The 18,174-nt window shown below is 45.0% G+C and overlaps 1 protein-coding gene across 1 annotated transcript; it reads left to right on the forward strand.

Annotated features, from left to right (window-relative positions):
• The first annotated feature begins 1,416 nt into the window (after positions 1-1,416).
• Positions 1,417-17,441, forward strand: MTERF4 (mitochondrial transcription termination factor 4). The gene is made up of 4 exons (XM_038749121.1): positions 1,417-1,458; positions 8,844-9,351; positions 12,409-12,593; positions 16,557-17,441. The coding sequence occupies exons 1-4, from the start codon at positions 1,438-1,440 to the stop codon at positions 16,896-16,898; spliced, it is 1,056 nt and encodes a 351-aa protein (XP_038605049.1). The 5' UTR covers positions 1,417-1,437; the 3' UTR covers positions 16,899-17,441.
• Positions 17,442-18,174: the final 733 nt, after the last annotated feature.

Below are 18,174 nucleotides of genomic sequence, written 5' to 3' on the forward strand. Positions count from 1 at the left end.
AAATACGATTGAATGAATGAAGTGCTCTTCACTTAGAACAGTGCTTGGCATATGGTAAGTGGTTAACAAATACCATTATTATTATTATTATTATCAATAAATATGAACGAATGAATGAATGAATGAAGTGCTCAGCGCTTAGATCAGTGCTTGGTAACATAGTATGCACTTAACAAATACCATCATTATTATTATCAATAAATATGAATGAATGAAGTGCTCAGCGCTTAGAACAGTGCTTGGCACATAGTAAGCGCTTAACAAATACCATCATTATTATTATAGAAAGAGAAAGAAAGGAAGGAAGAAAGAAAGGAAAGAAGAAAGGAAGGAAAAAGAAAGGAAGACAAAGAAAAGAAGGAAGGAAGGAAGAAAGAAAAGGGAGGAAGGAAAGAAGGAAGGAAGAAAGAAGAGGAAAGAAAGAAGGAAAGGAAAGAAAAGAGAAGAAAGGAAGAAAGAAAGAAAAGGAAAGAAGAATGGAAAGAAAAGAAAAGAGGAAGGAAGAAAGAAAGAAAAGGAAAGAAGAATGGAAAGAAAGAAAGAAATGAAGGAAGGGAGAAAAAGAAAGGAAGAAGGAAAGAGAAAGAAAGAAAAGAAAAGAAAAAAGGAAAGAAAGGAAGAAAGGAAAGAAGAACGGAAAGAAAGAAAGAAAGAAAGAGAAAGGAAGAAAGAAAGAAAGAAAAGGAAAGAAGAACGGAAAGGAAGAAAGAAAGAAAGAGAGAAAGGAAGGAAGGGAGAAAAAGAAAGGAAGAAGGAAAGAGAAAGAAAGAAAAGAAAAAGGAAAGGAAGGAAGGAAGGAAAGAAAAGAAAGAAAAAGGAAGGAAGGAAAGGAAGAAAAGGAAGGAAGAAAGAAAAGGCAAGAAGAACGGAAGGAAAGAAAGAAAGGAAGGAAGAAAGGGAGAAAAAGAAAGGAAGAGAGAAATAAAAGAAAAGAAAGGAACGAAGGAAGAAAGAAAAGGAAAGAAGGAAAGGAAAGAAGGAGGGAAGAAAGGAAAGAAAGAGAAAGAAGAGAGAGCGAGAGAAAGAAAGAAGGAAGGAAAGGAAGAAAGGAAAGGAAGAAAGGAAAGAAAGAGAAAGAAAAAGAAAGAAAGAAAAAAGAAAAAGAAAAAAGAAAGAAGTAAAGAAAAAAGAAGGAAGAAAGAAAGAAAGAAAAAAGAAAGAAAGAAGAAAGAAAGAAGGAAGAAAGAAAGAAAGAAAAAGAAAGAAAGAAAAAGAAAAAGAAAGAAAGAGAAAAAGAAAGAAAGAGAAAGAAAAAGAAGAGAACGAACGAACGGGCGGAATGTTTCTCCCGCGGGCCTCGTTTCCGTCGGGAGGCGAAGAGAGGCGCGCGGCCGGGGCTCGCGCATGCGTCGTCGGGGGCGCAAGGTTTCCCCCGCGGGAGGAGAAGCGGGGCGGGCGGGGCTGGCGCATGCGCGTCGCCGTGGAGTCGGCGTCCCCATGGCGGGCCTGTGCAGCCAGGTGAGGTGGCCCACCCGGGGGGGCCAACTGATCCACCTGCTAACCTCACCGCCGCAGCGCCTACAGCAGGGCTTGCTGCATAGTAAGCCATTAACAAACGCGTGCCATCATCATCATCATCATCATTATTCTCTGGGCCTCAGTTCCCTCATCCGTGAAATGGGGATAGAGACTGGGAGCCCCACGTGGGACAGCCTCATCACCTTGTCTCCTCCCCCCCAGCGCTTAGCACATAGTAAGTGCTTAACAAATACCATCATTGTTATTCATTCAGTCGTATTTATTGAGCTATTTCTGCGTGCAGAGCACTGTGCTAAGCGCTTGGGAAGTACAAGTTGGCAACATATAGAGACAGCCCCTACCCAACAGTGGGCTCACAGTCTAGAAGAGGGGGGAGGCAGACAACAAAACAAAACATTTATTGTGTTTGGTAAGCGCTTACTAAGTGCCAAGCACTGTTCTAAGCACTGGGGGGTAGTTACAAGGCGATCAGGTTGCCCACGTGGGGCTCACAGTCTTAATCCCCATTTTACAGATGAGGGAACTGAGGTACAGAGCGGTTAAGTGGCCTGTCCAAGGTCACACAGCTGACAAGTGGCAGAGCAGGATTAGAACCCACATCTTCTGACTCCGAAGCCCGTGCTCTTTTCACTAAGCCACACTGCTTCGCTAGTACAGTGTCCTGCACCCAGTAAGCGCTCAATAATAATAATGGTACTTGCTAACCACTTACTATATCTATCAATCAATCAATCAGTCATATTTATTGAGCACTTACTGTGTGCAGAGCACTGTACTAAGTACTTGGGAAGTACAAGTTGGCAACATATAGAGACAGTCCCTACGCAACAGTGGGCTCACAGTCTAGAAGGGGGAGACAGAGAACCAAACCAAACATACTAACAAAATAAAATAAATAGAATAGATATGTACAAGTAAAATAAAAGAGTAACAAATATGTACAAACATATATACATATAAACAGGTGCTGTGGGGAAGGGAAGGAGGTAAGATGAGGGGGATGGAGACGGGGGACGAAGGGGAGAGAGAAGCAGCGTGGGTCAGTGGAAAGAGTCAGAGGAGTCATGGGGTTCGAATTCTGGCGCCGCCACATGTCTGCTGTGTGACCTTGGGCAAGTCACTTAACTTCTCTGAGCCTCAGTGACCTCATCTGTAAAATGGGGATGAAGACTGTGAGCCCCACGTGGGACAATCTGATCACCTTGTATTTCCCCCCACCCCCAGGGTTTAGAACAGTGCTCTGCACATAGTAAGTGCTTAACAAATGCCATCATTATTACTATATGCCAAGCACTTCTAAGCACTGGGGTAATAATAATTATAATAATTATTGTATTTGTTCAGCGCGTACTATGTACCAAGCACTATTATTAGCACTGGGGTAGATACAAGGTGATCAGGTTGCCCCGCGTGGGGCTCACAGTCTTAATCCCCATTTTACAGATGAGGGAACTGAGGCCCAGAGAAGTGAAGTGACTTGCCTAGGGTCACACAGCTAAGTGGAGTATCCAGGATTAGAACCCGTGACCTGGTACTAGTGTTGTCCACACACTGAGCTCATTGTGGGCAGGGAATGTGTCTGCTAACTCTGTTTTTTTGTACCCTCTCAAGTGCTTAATACAGTGCCCTGCCCACAGTAAGCACTCAGATACCATTCATTTGTTCAATCGTATTTATTGAGCGCTTACTGTGTGCAGAACACTGGACTAAGATACCATTGCTTGAGAAGGTTTGTTGAATTCCCACTGGTTGTGGGCACTATGCTATTATTATTATTATTATTATTATCATTATTATTATTGTTGTTGTTGTTGTTATTGGTCAGCGTGGTGCGGTGGGGAAGAGGGCTGGTCTGGAATACAGAGGCCATGAATTCGAGTCCCTTCTAGGCCACTGGTTGTGGGTGCTATGCTGTTATTATTTATTATTGTTATTATTATTATTGTTATTATTATTACCAGTCAGCGTGGTGCGGTGGGGAAGAGGGCTGGTCTAGAATCCAGAGGCCACAAATTCGAGTCCCTTCTAGGCCACTGGTTGTGGGCACTATGTTATTATTATTATTATTATTATTATTATTATCATTATTATTATCATTGGTCAGCATGGTGCGGTGGGGAAGAGGGCTAGTCAGGAATCCAGAGGCCACGAATTCGAGTCCCTTCTAGGCCACGTATTTACTATGTGACTTTAGACAAGCCATTTTTACCTCACTGTGCCCCAGTTTCCTCATCTACAAAATGGGGATCGTGATACCCGCCTTTTTACTTGCCGTACGGGTTTATTGTGAGGGCAAAAGATAAATATCAATTAATCTGGTATTTCATTCATTCAATCGTATTGAGCGCTTACTGTGTGCAGAGCACTGTACTAAGCGCTTGGGAAGTCCAAGTTGGCAACATATAGAGATGGTCCCTACCCGACAGTGGGCTCACAGTCTGGAAGGGGGAGACAGAGAACAAAACGAAACATATTAACAAAATAAAATAAATAGAATAAACATGTACAGATAAAATAAATAAATAAATAGAGTAATAAATACGTACAAACATATATACAGGTGCTTTGGGGAGGGGAAGGAGGTAGGGCCGGGGGAAGAGGGAGGAGGGATTACCGTGTGCAGTTTAAAATTCTTAGGAGAGTGCAATACAGTGGAGTAGATAGACATGGTCCCTGTCCTTAATGAGTTTATAATCTAGTGGGAGAGACAGATGTAAAAATAAAGTAGAAATAGGGGCAGTAGCAGGGTGTAAGAACATGTACATAGGTGCTGTGGGGGCTGAGATGAGTAATAAAGTATTTACGGAATATAGAACCAAGGGCGTGGACAGTGCAGGAGGGTGAGTAGGGTGGGGATATCAGAGGTTAGTCAGGGAAGACTTCTTGGAGGAGAAAGGGTTTTAGTAAGGCTTTGAAGATGGGGAGAGTAGTGGTCTGTGAAGTCAGATGTGAAGGAGGAGGGAATTATAGTTCAGAGCGAGCAAGGGGAAGGCTGAAGAAACAAGATTGAAGTACGCCGAGTAAGCTGGCAGAGGAGTGGAGTGTGCTGGCTGGTTTGTAGTGGGAGAAGAACGGAGGTTAGGTAGAAAGGGGAGGGCTTTAAATGGATAATTATTATATTTTTATTATCGTATTAAGTGATCAGTATGTGTCAAGCCCTTTTCTAAGTGCTGCGGTAAATACGAATCAATCAGGTCCCACAAGGGGCTCCCAGTCTACTTAGGAGTGGGTAGAATTAAATCCCCTAGAATAATAATAATAATAATGATGGCATTTATTAAGCGCTTACTATATGCAAAGCACTGTTCTAAGCGCTGGGTAAGTTACAAGGTGATCAGGTTGTCCCCCATGGGGCTCACAGTCTTAATCCCCATTTTACAGATGAGGGCACTGAGGCCCAGAGAAGTTAAGTGACTTGCCCAAGGTCACACCGCAGACACGTGGTTGAGCTGGAATTAGAACCCAGGTCCTCTGACTCTGAGGCCCATGCTCTTTCCACTAGGCCATGCTGCTTCTCTTTAAGTCCAGCGGTAAGGAGTTGCTGTTTGATGTGGAGATGGGCGGGAGGTGGGAGGTTTTTGTAGGTTGGGGAGATGGGGACTGAACCTTTTTTAGGAAATGATCCGGTAAATAGAGTGAACCGTGACGTGGAATGGAATGGCGAGGTGTTTCTCTTTAATTCCAGCGGTAAGGAGTTCCTGTTTGATGTGGAGATGGGCGGGAGGTGGGAGGGTTTTGTGGGTTGGGGAGATGGGGACTGAACCTTTTTTAGAAAATGATCCACTAAATAGAGTGAACCGTGACGTGGAATGGAATGGTGAGGTTATTTGCAGTGGCGTATAAGTACTTGGATCCGCGTGGTAGCAGTCTTGATGGAGTGGAAGGAGATGGATTCTAGAGGTGTCGCAGAGGGAGAACCACCAAGATTTGTTTACAGACTGAATGTTTGAGTTGATTGAGAGAGGTGAGTTGAGGATAATGCCACAGTTTCAGGCTCGTGAGAAGGGGGGTTGGTGGTGGTGGTGGTGTCTTCAGTGATGAAGAAGCCATGGGTAGAAGAAGCTTTAGGTGGGAAGATGGAGGAGTTGTGTTCTGGACGTGTTACATTGTAGGTGTCGGAGGGACGTCCAGTAGAGGCGTTCTGAAGGCGGGTGGAAGATGAGGAGCTGTGTTCTGGACATGTTACGTTGTGGGTGTCGGAGGGATGTCCGGTAGAGGTGTTCTGAAGGCGGGAGGAAGATGAGGAGCTGTTTTCTGGACGTGTTACGTTGTAGGTGTTGGAGGGGCGTCCAGTAGAGGCGTTCTGAAGGCGGGAGGAAGATGAGGAGCTGTGTTCTGGACGTGTTACGTTGTAGGTGTCGGAGGGACGTCCGGTAGAGGCGTTCTGAAGGCGGGAGGAAGATGAGGAGCTGTGTTCTGGACGTGTTATGTTGTAGGTGTCGGAGGGACGTCCAGTAGAGGCGTTCTGAGGGCGGGAGGAAGATGAGGAACTGTGTTCTGGACGTGTTACATTGTAGGTGTCGGAGGGGCATCCGGTAGAGGCGTTCTGAAGGTGGGAGGAAGATGAGGAGTTGTTTTCTGGACGTGTTACATTGTAGGTGTCGGAGGGACGTCCGGTAGAGGCGTTCTGAAGGCGGGAGGAAGATGAGGAGCTGTGTTCTGGACGTGTTACATTGTAGGTGTCGCAGGGACATCCGGTAGAGGCGTTCTGAAGGCGGGAGGAAGATGAGGAGCTGTGTTCTGGACGTGTTACGTTGTAGGTGTCGGAGGGACGTCCAGTAGAGGCGTTCTGAAGGCGGGAGGAAGATGAGGAACTGTGTTCTGGACGTGTTACGTTGTAGGTGTCGGAGGGACATCCAGTAGAGGCGTTCTGAAGGCGGGAGGAAGATGAGGAGCTGTGTTCTGGACGTTTTGCGTTGTAGGTGTCGGAGGGATGTCCAGTAGAGGTGTTCTGAAGGCGGGAGGAAGATGAGGAGCTGTGTTCTGAACGTGTTACGTTGTAGGTGTCAGAGGGACGTCCAGTAGAGGCGTTCTGAAGGCGGGAGGAAGATGAGGAGCTGTGTTCTGGACGTGTTACGTTGTAGGTGTCGGAGGGACGTCCAGTAGAGGCGTTCTGAAGGCGGGACGATGTGTGAGAGTGTAGAGAAGGAGTTAGGAAGGGTCACGTGTTAAGACCCTGGATAGATTTGAGAGTCATCCTTGTAGAGCTGGTAATCGAAGCTGTGGGAGTGAATGAGTTCTCCAAGGGAGTGGGTATAGATGGAGAGTAGAAAGGAGCCAGAACTGAGCCTTAAGGAGCTCCCACATTTAGGGGTTGGGTGGCAGAGGAGGAGACAGCGAGAGAGACCATTCATTCATTCAGTCATTTATTGAGCGCTTACTTTGTGCAGAGCGCTGGGGAAGTACAAGTTGGCAACATAGAGACGGTCACTACCCAACAGCGGGCTCACAGTCTAGAAGGGGGAGACAGACAATAAAACAAGACATATTAACAAAATAAAATAAATAGAATAAATCTGTACAAATAAAATAAAGAGTAATAAGTACGTACAGACATATATACATATATGCAGGTGCTGTGGGGAGGGGAAGGAGGCAAGGCGGGGGGGATGGGGAGCGGGAGGAGGGAGCTAAGTCTGGGAATAATAATAATAATAATGGCATTTATTAAGCACTCACTATGTGCTAAGCACTGCTCTAAGCGCTGGGGAGGTTACAAGGTGATCAGGCTGTCCCACGGGGGGCTCACAGCCTTCATCCCCATTTTCCAGATGAGGTAACTGAGGCCCAGAGAAGTGAAGTGCCCGGCCCAAAGTCACACAGCTGACAAGTGGCGGAGCCGGGACTTGCACCCGTGACCTCTGACTCCAAAGCCAGAGAGATAGGAGAAGAACCAGCAGAGAACGGTGTCAGTGAAGCCAAAGGGTGATAGAATTTCCAGAAGGGGATGGTCGGCAGTATCGAAGGCAGTTGAGAGGTTTAGGAGAATTAGGATAGAGAAAAGCCTGTTGGAATGGGCAAGAAGCAGGTCACTGGTAACCTTAGAAAAGCAGTTTCCATGAAGTCGAGGGGGCTGGGCAACCCGTGGAAGACCTTTTTCAGAAGTGAAACATTCACGCGGTGGTATTTCTTGAGCCTGGGAGAGGCGGCACGGGCTTTGGAGTCAGAGGACGTGAGTTCTAATCCCGGCTTCGCCGCTTGTCCGCTGTGTGACCTTTGGCAAGTCACTTCACTGTGCTTCAGTTACCTCATCCGTGAAAATGGGGATTAATCAATCAGTCAATCGTATTTATTGAGCGCTTACTGTGTGCAGAGCGCTGTACTAAGCGCTTGGGAAGTACAAGCTGGCAACATATAGAGACAGTCCCTACCCAACAGTGGGCTCACAGTCTAAAAGGGGGAGACAGAGAACAAAACCAAACATACTAACAAAATAAAATAAATAGAATAGATAGGTACAAGTAAAATAAAGAAATAGAGTAATAAATATGTACAAACATATATACATGTATACAGGTGCTGTGGGGAAGGGAAGGAGGTAAGATGCGGGGGATGGAGAGGGGGACGAGGGGGAGAGGAAGGAAGGGGCTCAGTCTGGGAAGGCCTCCTGGAGGAGGTGAGCTCAAGGAGCTCAAGGAGATTAAGACTGTAAGACAGGGGCAGGGACTGTGTCCAACCTGATTTCCTTGTATCTGCCCCAGCGCTTACAACAGCGCACGGCACAGAGTAAGCGCTTAACAAATACCATAATAATAATTATTATTATTGAGCTTCTTCTGTGCACAAAGCACTGTCCAGCACACTAAGGAAGAATACAATAAGGGATAAACAAGGTAAACTACTCTTGTTTGGTGGGGGTCACGATCTAAAAGAGGCAAGGGCAAAGCAACAAAAGAACCCAAGAACAGCAAGAGCACCGAACCGACGGCAGCCGAAGGAGCCGTTGGCCGGTCGGAGCTCAGCAGTCACCAACAACGTCCTCCCGGCCTTCTAAAATTGGGGGTTTTGCTGCCACTGCCCAAATCCCTCCTAACCCCGCTCGCGCAGGGCAGGTCTGGAATAAAACCCCAAGGTGGCACGGTGTTTTATTATTTTTAAAAGTTGGTCTTAAATTTCAGAAATTTCAAAGACTTCGGATCGTGTCGTATCGTTGCATTTTAATTCTCGCCCATTATCCAAGTCTTGGTTTTGAAGGGAGGGTTTTATTTTGGAAAGAGAAGAAAGAATACGGCAATCAAGCAAGTGCCAGTTCCCAGGAAAACCACAGACACCAGGGCGGAATAAGAAAATCAGCGTCTTAGGCTGCGTAATACCCACTAGCATGAATCTGAAGAATTATGCTGACTTGTTTTATGTTTTTACAGATCCTGCGTTGGCAAGGCCTGGTTCATCCAGCCTACCTCCGTGTTGCTAAGGCCTTTCACCTGCATATTAGGCAGAAAATGATAACTTCTACTTCTTTATTACATAATGGCCACAGTTTAGCCACAGCTTCATCCACAGGGACGAGTGACGGTTTATCCTTGATTAATTTCAACCAGAATAAGGAACCGGAATCAAACGAGGACATGCTGCAGGACTTTCTTGCCAGTTTGCAAAACCAAAATGATGAAAGAACCGCGGAGCTGGAGAGGGCGATTAAGTCATTCTTCGACATGGGATTCAATAACACGCAGATAATGGAGCTGTTCAGTTTTAAACCGAAGCTCAAAGCTCAGCAGAGGTTGGAGATAATTTCAGAATTAGTGCTCTTCGGTTTGGACCCTGGTCCTGTGTGTAAAATCTTGAAGAACAGCCCCGGAATACTGGGCATGACAGTAAAGCAACTGAAGAATCAGGCAGGTTACCTACGAAGGCTTGGACTTGAAGCAGGTATCGCTGTCTGTGTTGTAAGTTTTAATCCATGCATTGCTAAAAGGTTAGAAAAATGACATCCCCGACTCTTCCCTTTTCTCCTCTGTCTTTCAAACAATTTCTCTCTTTTTCCATTGTATTAGCCTGAGGTGAAATCTGATAACTTCTCATCAGATGAGAAATATTTTGGAGCTCTTTAGTAATCAGAAGTGACCCTAATAATAATAACTGTGGTATTTGTTAAGCGCTTACTATGTGCCTAAGCGCTTAATAAATGCTATCATTATAATAATAATAATAATAATGGTATTTGTTAAGTGCTTAATATGTGCAAAGCACTGTTCTAAGCTCTGGTGGGATACAAGGTCATCAGGTTGTCCCACGTGGGGCTCACAGTCTTCATCCCTATTTTACAGATGAGGGAACTGAGGCACAGAGAAGTGAAGTGACTTGCCCAAAGTCACACAGCTGACAGTTGGCGGAGCCGGGATTTGAACCCATGACCTCTGACTCCAAAGCCCAGACTCTTTCCGCTGAGCCACACTGCTTATTATTACAGAGCACTGGGATAGTTACAAGAAAGGCGGTTGGATGCAGTCCTTTTCCCACACAGGGCCCAGAGTCTTAAGTAAGAGAGAGAGAAGAGGTATTGAATCCCTATTTTACAGGTGAGGAAACTGAGGCAGTGAGAAGTGACTTGCCCAAGGTCACACAGCAGACAAGTGGGAGAGCTGGGTTTAGAACCCAGGTCCTCTGACTCCGAGGCCTGTGTTCTTCTCACTAGGCCACACTTGAGCATTTCAGACAAATTCTTTGGATTGTAAACTTGCCCAGAGGAGGCATTGGGTCCTCTCCGTGTTCAGGAATTTTGCCCAGCTTAAAAGTCAAATCGATCAATGGTATTTATTAAGCGCTTACTATGTGCAGAGTACTGTACTGAGCGCTTGGGAGACTACAAGAGAGTTAGCAGACAAGTTCCCCGTCCACAACCAGCCTACAGCCTAAAAGGAAGGGAAGAGTAAAATACCCATTCACGATAAAAAGCCAGCGAAAAGCCCTTCTCTTTCATCCCCCCAAACTACATAAGCAATTAATAATTATAGAGGCTGGGATCAGTCTGCGTGACAGTGTTAAAGCCTGGAGGAGGCAGAAAGGGGCACAAACCTAGGGTGATCCCCATCTGTACATGACGGGGCCAGGGCCCCAGGGCATGCAGAGTTATTGGAAGAGCTGGGCTGGAGAAGCTCAATCTGAAATGTGGCGGGGCCCGCCGGGATCCTGAGCTGGGATGGAAACTAAAGAGTCGGAGACTGATAACACCTTAGCTTTCCAAGAGCACTGCACTGCTGCTGCAGCCACCTCCTCCACTCACCTGATAAAGGGGAAACAAACCCAGAGGCATACCCAGAATCAAACATATACACAGATGTGGGAAGGGGACGCGGATTCACCCAGGAAAACTGTGGTCAGTGGGAAAAGACACAGATGTGTAGGGAAGCACCAATTTTAGCAACACACGCTGATAGACACCCACCCAGGGACACGAGCAAGGCCGCACAAACCCATCCGTAGGTTGTATATACATAGGTGTCTCAGACATTGTTGTAGAGAAAGGAAGTGACACCAAAAGGTGGACACAAGCAATGTGAACCTGGGTGCTCAGGGAGACGAGGAGAGAGAGGGCGAGGAAAGCAGATGTTGAGAAAGAAAGGGTCAGGCATGAATGAAAAGTCAGAGGCGAGGGGAGAAGAAACATAAAAATCACACTTACCTTATTCTGCCCACTTGCCTGTGACCCCTTATTCGTGACATTACCCCTGCTTTGAACTCCCTTTCTTCAAATCCACCAGGCTCCAGCTCTCCAGATGTTCAATCCCACCTCCTTTAGGAAGCCACCCACAAGAACCAGCTATTTTCCAGGATCCCAGCCAGGCCCTCCCCCCTCACGGACCACCCTTTGTAGCCCTGGGGTTATAAGCCCTCCCCATTGCTGGCTTCGTCCCAGCAGGCATTCCCTTGCTTGCCGGACCCAGATTAGAATCTAGGTTTCCTGCTTTTCAGAGTTGTGCCCTTTCCCCTGGGCCAAATACGAGCATTTTAGTTAATATTAGTAAAGTAGTATGGCTGATGGCATTTGTAAAGCGCTTACTATGTGGAAAGCACTATTCTAAGTGCTGGGGGGGATACAAGGTGATCAGGTTGTCCCACGTGGGGCTCACAGTCTTCGTCCCCATTTTACAGGTAATAATAATAATAATGATAATGGCATTTATTAAGCGCTTACTATGTGCAAAGCACTGTTCTAAGTTCTGGGAAGGTTACAGGGTGATCAGTTTGTCCCACGGGGGGCTCACAGTCTTAATCCCCATTTTACAGATGAGGTAACTGAGGCTCAGAGAAGTTAAGTGGCTTGCCCAAGGTCACACAGCAGACGTGGGGGAGCCGGGATTAGAACCCATGACCTCTGACTCCCAAGCCCGGGCTCTTTCCACCGAGCTACGCTGCTTAGCCAGTGTGGCGAAATTAAAGGAACTAACACAATTAGTGTCCTCTTCATAGGGACCGTGTTCTGTGTGATCAGTATTTTGTTTGGCCAGTGGATGCTTAATATTAAAAAATGCCATCGTGGCCTAATGGTATAACACCTATGAAAAGTGGGTTTTTTCTTCTAGAGCTGCCTCTCTAGTACTCTCATTTGAGTCAATAATATTCTCCCTACTCTCCTCAATTCAATAATTTGGGCACCTCTGACTGATGTCATGAAGAAAAATGGATTAGGTTTCTAGGTAGGAAGAGAGCTGTCTCAGGCTGCTAGATCCAGGACAGAATTCTGATCTGATATTTATTGATTTTTATGATATTTATTGGATCTGAAAAATTCTACAGTCTCTGGTATCAGAGGAGAAAGCCTTGGTGCAGAATCCTTCAAAATGTTGGGATGAGAAAACTAGATGGGCCCAAACAATTCAAAGAAACGTGTTTCTGGCTGTTTTACTTTGTGTTTTATTAGAGGATGCTCTAGATTCTAACCCCGACACACTCATCCTTATTGTCTCCTTGCTTTGTGTCCCACAGGACATCTGCGGCATGTGGTTAACTGCTGCCCTGATATCTTTGTCCTGAAACAGCAGCAAATCGAAGCCATCGTTTGTGTTTTGAAGAAAAAGTGTCTTTTTACAGTTGAGCAAGTGACAGAAATTTTGCACACCTGTCCCAGAGTTCTACACGAAGACCCCAACAATCTGGAGTACAAATTCCAGGTAAGAGCAGGTAAACCACAGATCGTGGCGATCACACGTGTTTTTTTTTTTTCTAGGAGCATTCTTTCACATGAAATTTCCATGTAGTATGTATTACAAAGTCACAAATTCTCCAAGATATGGGGTGTTGGAGGCTCAATTTCTGCTAAACTCAACAAGAGGTTAAATTTGAGGGAAAGGCACAGAAGAGGCAATTAAAGAAGCATCCACCCTTTCAGGGAGTGGTTTAAAACTCTAATAGGAGAATGCTGGCCGGCCATAAAGTGTACCTACTCACTCCAGCCCCACGGCGCTTATGTTCATATCCTTATACTCTACTAGTAATTGATAAAGTGCATTGAGGAAGGATCAGAACTTGGAAAATCACTAGCACTTAAGAGGAACTATTTATGTCACAGGGCAGGCGAGCATTAGGGTGACTGGCGGGTGGGCTGGACTTCTCCAGGTGAAATGGAGAGTTTGCTCCACGGTTTATTGAGCTCTGGGCAAGCCGGCCTGGGTTCTGGACGTTGATTCATGCTGTATACCCGCCGACTCATATCTTTATACCGTTTCGTCGAGCTGTAGGAAGCCGGGAGGAGGAGGAGGATCAGCGAGAGGGGAGAGATGAGAGTCCTTCTCCCACTCTTGGTTACAGCCCATTTCTCAGGACAAGATAGGAGGAATAAGGGATTCAGGAAGGAAGACCTGATGGGGTCACTCCGTCAGTGGCATTTATTGACTGCTTATTGTGCCGAGCACTACAGTAAGCGCTTGGGAAAGAACAATTCAGTAGAGTCCCTGACCTCAAGGAGCTTACAACCTAATGGTGAGGGCAGATATTAAACCAAATTACAGGTAGGGCAAGTGGCAGGGGAGCAGAATGGGAGGCATTGGGAGCGAGAGGACGGTAGAAAGTTTCCAACTGCTCCCACATCTATTTTAAATCCCGGATTAAAAAACTAAGTGTTAATAAGTATGAAAAAATCGGAGCTCATTAAATTAATCAGAAATGACTTTTAAGACACCAGGGGTGCAATTGTTGAGCCATACGGGATTTTGCCCTACTCTGTAGTTATCCTATAGATGAAGAGATTGAGATATAGAGAGGTTATATCAAATCAGGGGCAGAGGAAATGCTAGAGAACCCAGGACTCCGTGTCTGGTGTATTAGTATACTATTCCTGGGCCCTGGTTAATCCACTAGTAGATCTACTGAGCATTCTACAATGTCTCGGCCCATCCGAAGGCAACCTTAAAATTCAGTTGAATATTTTACATTGTAGTCTGTTGTAAAGTATCAGAAGGAAGACAGGATTGTGAGAAGAGCAGGCATTTGGTAAGGCAGTTCCCAGGTTTCTCATGGCTTCTCATAAATAAAATGTTTTTTTATGTGTACATATTTATTCTATTTATTTTACTTTGTTAATATGTTTTGTTTTGTTGTCTGTCTCCCCCTTCTAGACTGTGAGCTCGCTGTTGGGTAGGGACCGTCTCTATATGTTGCCAACTTGTACTTTCCAAGCACTTAGTCCAGTGCTCTGCGCACAGTAAGCGCTCAATACGATTGAATGAATGGTTCGTATTCCAAGTAAGAAGGTCAGGATTGGGTGTATGTGAGAGGAGATTGGCCCTGGGAAGGAACTATCCTTGAAAGATAGGAATAGACAGGCCAACTGTGCCTTGTTCTTCTTATCCTTCAAGGCTCAGTTCCGAGTCCCCTTCTATTCTCCGTCTTCATCCGCTCCCTCGGAGAACTCATTTGCTCCCAGGACTTCAACTACCGTGGGGTTAATCTTCTAATGCACATCTCCAGCCCTGTCCTCTCTCCTTCTCTGCAGTCCCACATTTCATCTTTCCTTCAGGACATTTCTCCTTGGATATCCTGCCGATGCCTCAAAGTTAACATGTCCGTAATAGAACTCCTCCTCGTCCCACCTACACCCTCTCCTCTCCCATCTTTCCCATCACTGCAGGGAGCACCGCTATCCTCCCTGTCTCAAAAGCCCTTAACATTGGCATTATCCTCGGCTCATCTCTCTCACTCAACCCATATATTCAGCTTGTCACCAGATCCTCTCGGTTCTACCTTCACCACGTTGCTAAAATCTGCCCTTTCTTCTCCATCCAAGCTGCTTCTTCATTGATCCGAGCAGCGTGGCTCAGTGGAAAGAGCCCGGGCTTTGGAGTCAGAGGTCGTGGGTTTGAATCCCGTCTCCACCACTTGCCAGCTGTGTGACTTTGGGCCTCAGTTACCTCATCTGTAAAATGGGGATTGACTGTAAGCCCCCCCCGTGGGATGACCTGATCACTTTATATCCTCCCCAGTGCTTAGAACAGTGCTTTGCACATAGTAAGCGCTTAATAAATGCCATTGTATTATTATTATTATTCTATACTGCCTTGACTACTGCATCAGGCTTCGTATGGTGCTTTGCACGCAGTAAGCGCTAAATAAATCTGATTTAATGAATGAAAGAATGAATCAGGCTCCTTGCTGACCTTCCTGCCTCTCACTACTCCAGTCCATACTTCAGCCATCATATAGTGCTTTGCACACATTAAATGCTAAATAAATATGATTTAATGAATGAGAGAATGAATTCGGCTCCTTGCTGACCTTCCTGCCTCTCCCTACTCCAGTCCATACTTCACTCTGGTGCATGGATCTTTTTTTTTTAAAAAAAAGAACTGTTCAGTTTATGTCTTCCACTCCTTTGGAACTTCCAACAGTGACCCATTCATCTCCATATCAAATAGAAACTCACAGCCAGCTTTAAAGCCCTCAGTCAGCTCACCCCCTCCTGCCTTATGTGGCTTATTTCCTTCTTCAACCCAACCCACAAACTTCGCTCCTCTAATCCCAACTTACTCCGCACTTGTCTGCTGCGTGACCGTGGACAAATCGCTTAACTTCTCTGTGCCAGTGACCTCATCTGTGAAATGGAAATTAAGACTGCTAGCCCCATGTGGGACAACTTGATTACCTTGTATTTACCCCAGTGCTTAAAACAGTGCTTGGCACATAGTCAGGGTTCAACAAATACCATCATTATTAAATACCATAATTATTATCATGATTATTAATGCCATTTTACTCACTGTACCTCAGTCGCATCAATTAATCAATTGTTTTTATTGAACCCTTACTGTGTGCAGAGCACTGTTCTAAGCGCTCGTGAGAGTACAGTACAATAGAATTAGCAGATACGTTCCCTGCCCATAGTAAGCTTACAGTCTGGAGGACTGTATCTCATCTATCTCACTGTCAACACCTTGTCCACACATCTTCCCTCTGCTCTGGAACTCTCTCCTCCTATGTGACAAGACCATCACTCTCCCCACTTTCAAAAACCTAATAAAAACCACATCTCGTCCAAGAGACCTTCCCCAATTTAGTCGTCTTTCCTCTATTGTGTTGCCTCTGCACTTGGGTAGATACCCTTTCAGCATGTGATAGTCACCTCACTCTCCGCTCCAAAGCACTATGTGCATCTCCCTAATTTATGTATTTATATTAATGTCTGTCTCCCCTCTAGACTGTAAACTCCTTGTGAGCAGGGAACGTGTCTTTCACCTCTGTTGTATTGTACTCTTAGTACAGTTCTCGGCACACAGTAAGTGCTCAGTAAATACCACTGATTGATTGATAGTCTGTTTCCCCTCCTGTTTTACATTCTCAGTTCTTCTGAATGTGGTCAGTTAATTATGTCACTTGGTTTGCATTTGTAATAGAAGCTATGATTGTTAGACTAAAATCACAAATCTTTTCTGCAAACATTTTTCCAGAGTTCCATTTCCACCCTTTTTATTGATGTTTGGTTCCTCTTAGCCTAAGGAAAAAAATGGATTCCTGCCGCGTTTTCTTCCCCGTGTATCGTTGCCCGTGGCTTTAGGGCTTGTTTGCCACTTTTAAAGCATGTCGTCAGGCGGAGAATTTGCAAAACTTACCCCCAAGATTCTGAAATTCTTTGTTCTTTACAGTACGCCTATTTCAGGATGGGAATTCAGCAGCCTGATATTGTGAGGACCAAATTATTGCAGTACCCAATAACCAAGATCAAGCAGAGGCATATCTTCTTAGAGCGACTGGGTCTTTACCAAACTCCCGATAAGAAAAGGCAGACCCAGATCTGTAACCCTAAGGTGATGGCAATCTTGAAGGTCTCAGAAGCCGAGTTCCTGACAAAGACAGCTCGTTCCTCCTCTGAGGAGTTTGAAATCTTTAAGAAGCTCCTGGCCCGGGAGGAGGAAGAGGAGTGTGAGGATTCAGCATCTGAAGAGGAAGATTCAGATTTGGAAGATGAAGAAGAATCTTTTGACTGAATAGACTTGGAAAACTGAAGGTGGGAAAGCTGGGGAAGAGTGTTCAAACTTTATGGTTGTGAGCAGGGAGTGTGTCTACCGACTCTGTTCTCAAGTGCTTAGTTTAGTGCTCTGTAAACACTAGGCACTCAATAAATGCCAGTGATGATGATGATTGAAAACTTGTGGAAGTCCGTCAATGAGATCTTAAAACTTTTAATTTTTATATGAAGCTACTCCCTGGAACAATCAGGAAGATACCAAATTGAGCGAAGAACACTAAATGGGACATTAGAGTTAGTCTAGTCTTTTTATTCAATCAATATTTAGAACAAATTCATAGCCAGGAATGGACACGACCAGGAGTGGGACTAATTTTTCAGATTCAGATATTAATTTCCTACATTAGTCGGTCAAAAACACTCCACAACTTTATTTCCTTTTTTAACCCTTTTAATTGTGATGATATGCTAATGTTGTTACATTAATGCTACAGAGAAGAGCTGTGGTTCTTATTGGAAATAAATAAATTTGCTATAATTTGGTTATCTTTTGGCAAAGGAAGAGAGTAAACCAAATATTTGTAGTACTGAAGTGAGCATTAGGTAAAAGTGAAGAAATCTGAATGACTTCTTATACCATATTTGATTTGTGTAACGGTCTTCTTCCAAATGCTGCTTCAGTTCTCAATCTAAACGTGTCTGCTTCCTTCATAATCACCTCGTCCATTGATATAATCAAATGTAATTGGTTAGGGACAGGTAGATTAGCCTGTGGATTACTTGTGGATTTGATGATACTGAGGATATTATCTTATGGTTGATGATCTTGGATAATTTTGGAGAGCTGAGCATAGAATTTTATCATTTCTCACTTCCCCGTGAACACCAACTCCAACATTTGATGAGCTTCCACAGGTTCGTACTTAATGAATCCCCGGATGAACTTTGAGCCAGGTCTCTACTGGGCCGGACCAATAACTCGGAGGTTACTTGTTTGGTTCTGTGGTAAATAGGCCGAAGTGAATTCAAAAGTCATTTTGGGTTTTTCTAGCCAACTGGGATTTAGGAGGGAAATGAAGTCACTTTCAAGTGACTTGAGTCCCTTCTGGGGCAATTTTCCTAGTACTGGCTCAGCTTTCGCAGTAGCTCATAAAAGGGGTCTCTTTGGTAGAACGTTATTAGTAGCATTTCATTCCCGGAAGAATCGGGACAGAACTTTTTTGTCTTCATGTCCCCAGGTAGAATTTCTGATATTCATTGCAGATGTACCTGGTACTATTATGCATTTTTGAGCT

This window comes from Tachyglossus aculeatus, chromosome 7 (assembly GCF_015852505.1).
Source record: "Tachyglossus aculeatus isolate mTacAcu1 chromosome 7, mTacAcu1.pri, whole genome shotgun sequence".
NCBI classification, from domain to species: domain Eukaryota; kingdom Metazoa; phylum Chordata; class Mammalia; order Monotremata; family Tachyglossidae; genus Tachyglossus; species Tachyglossus aculeatus.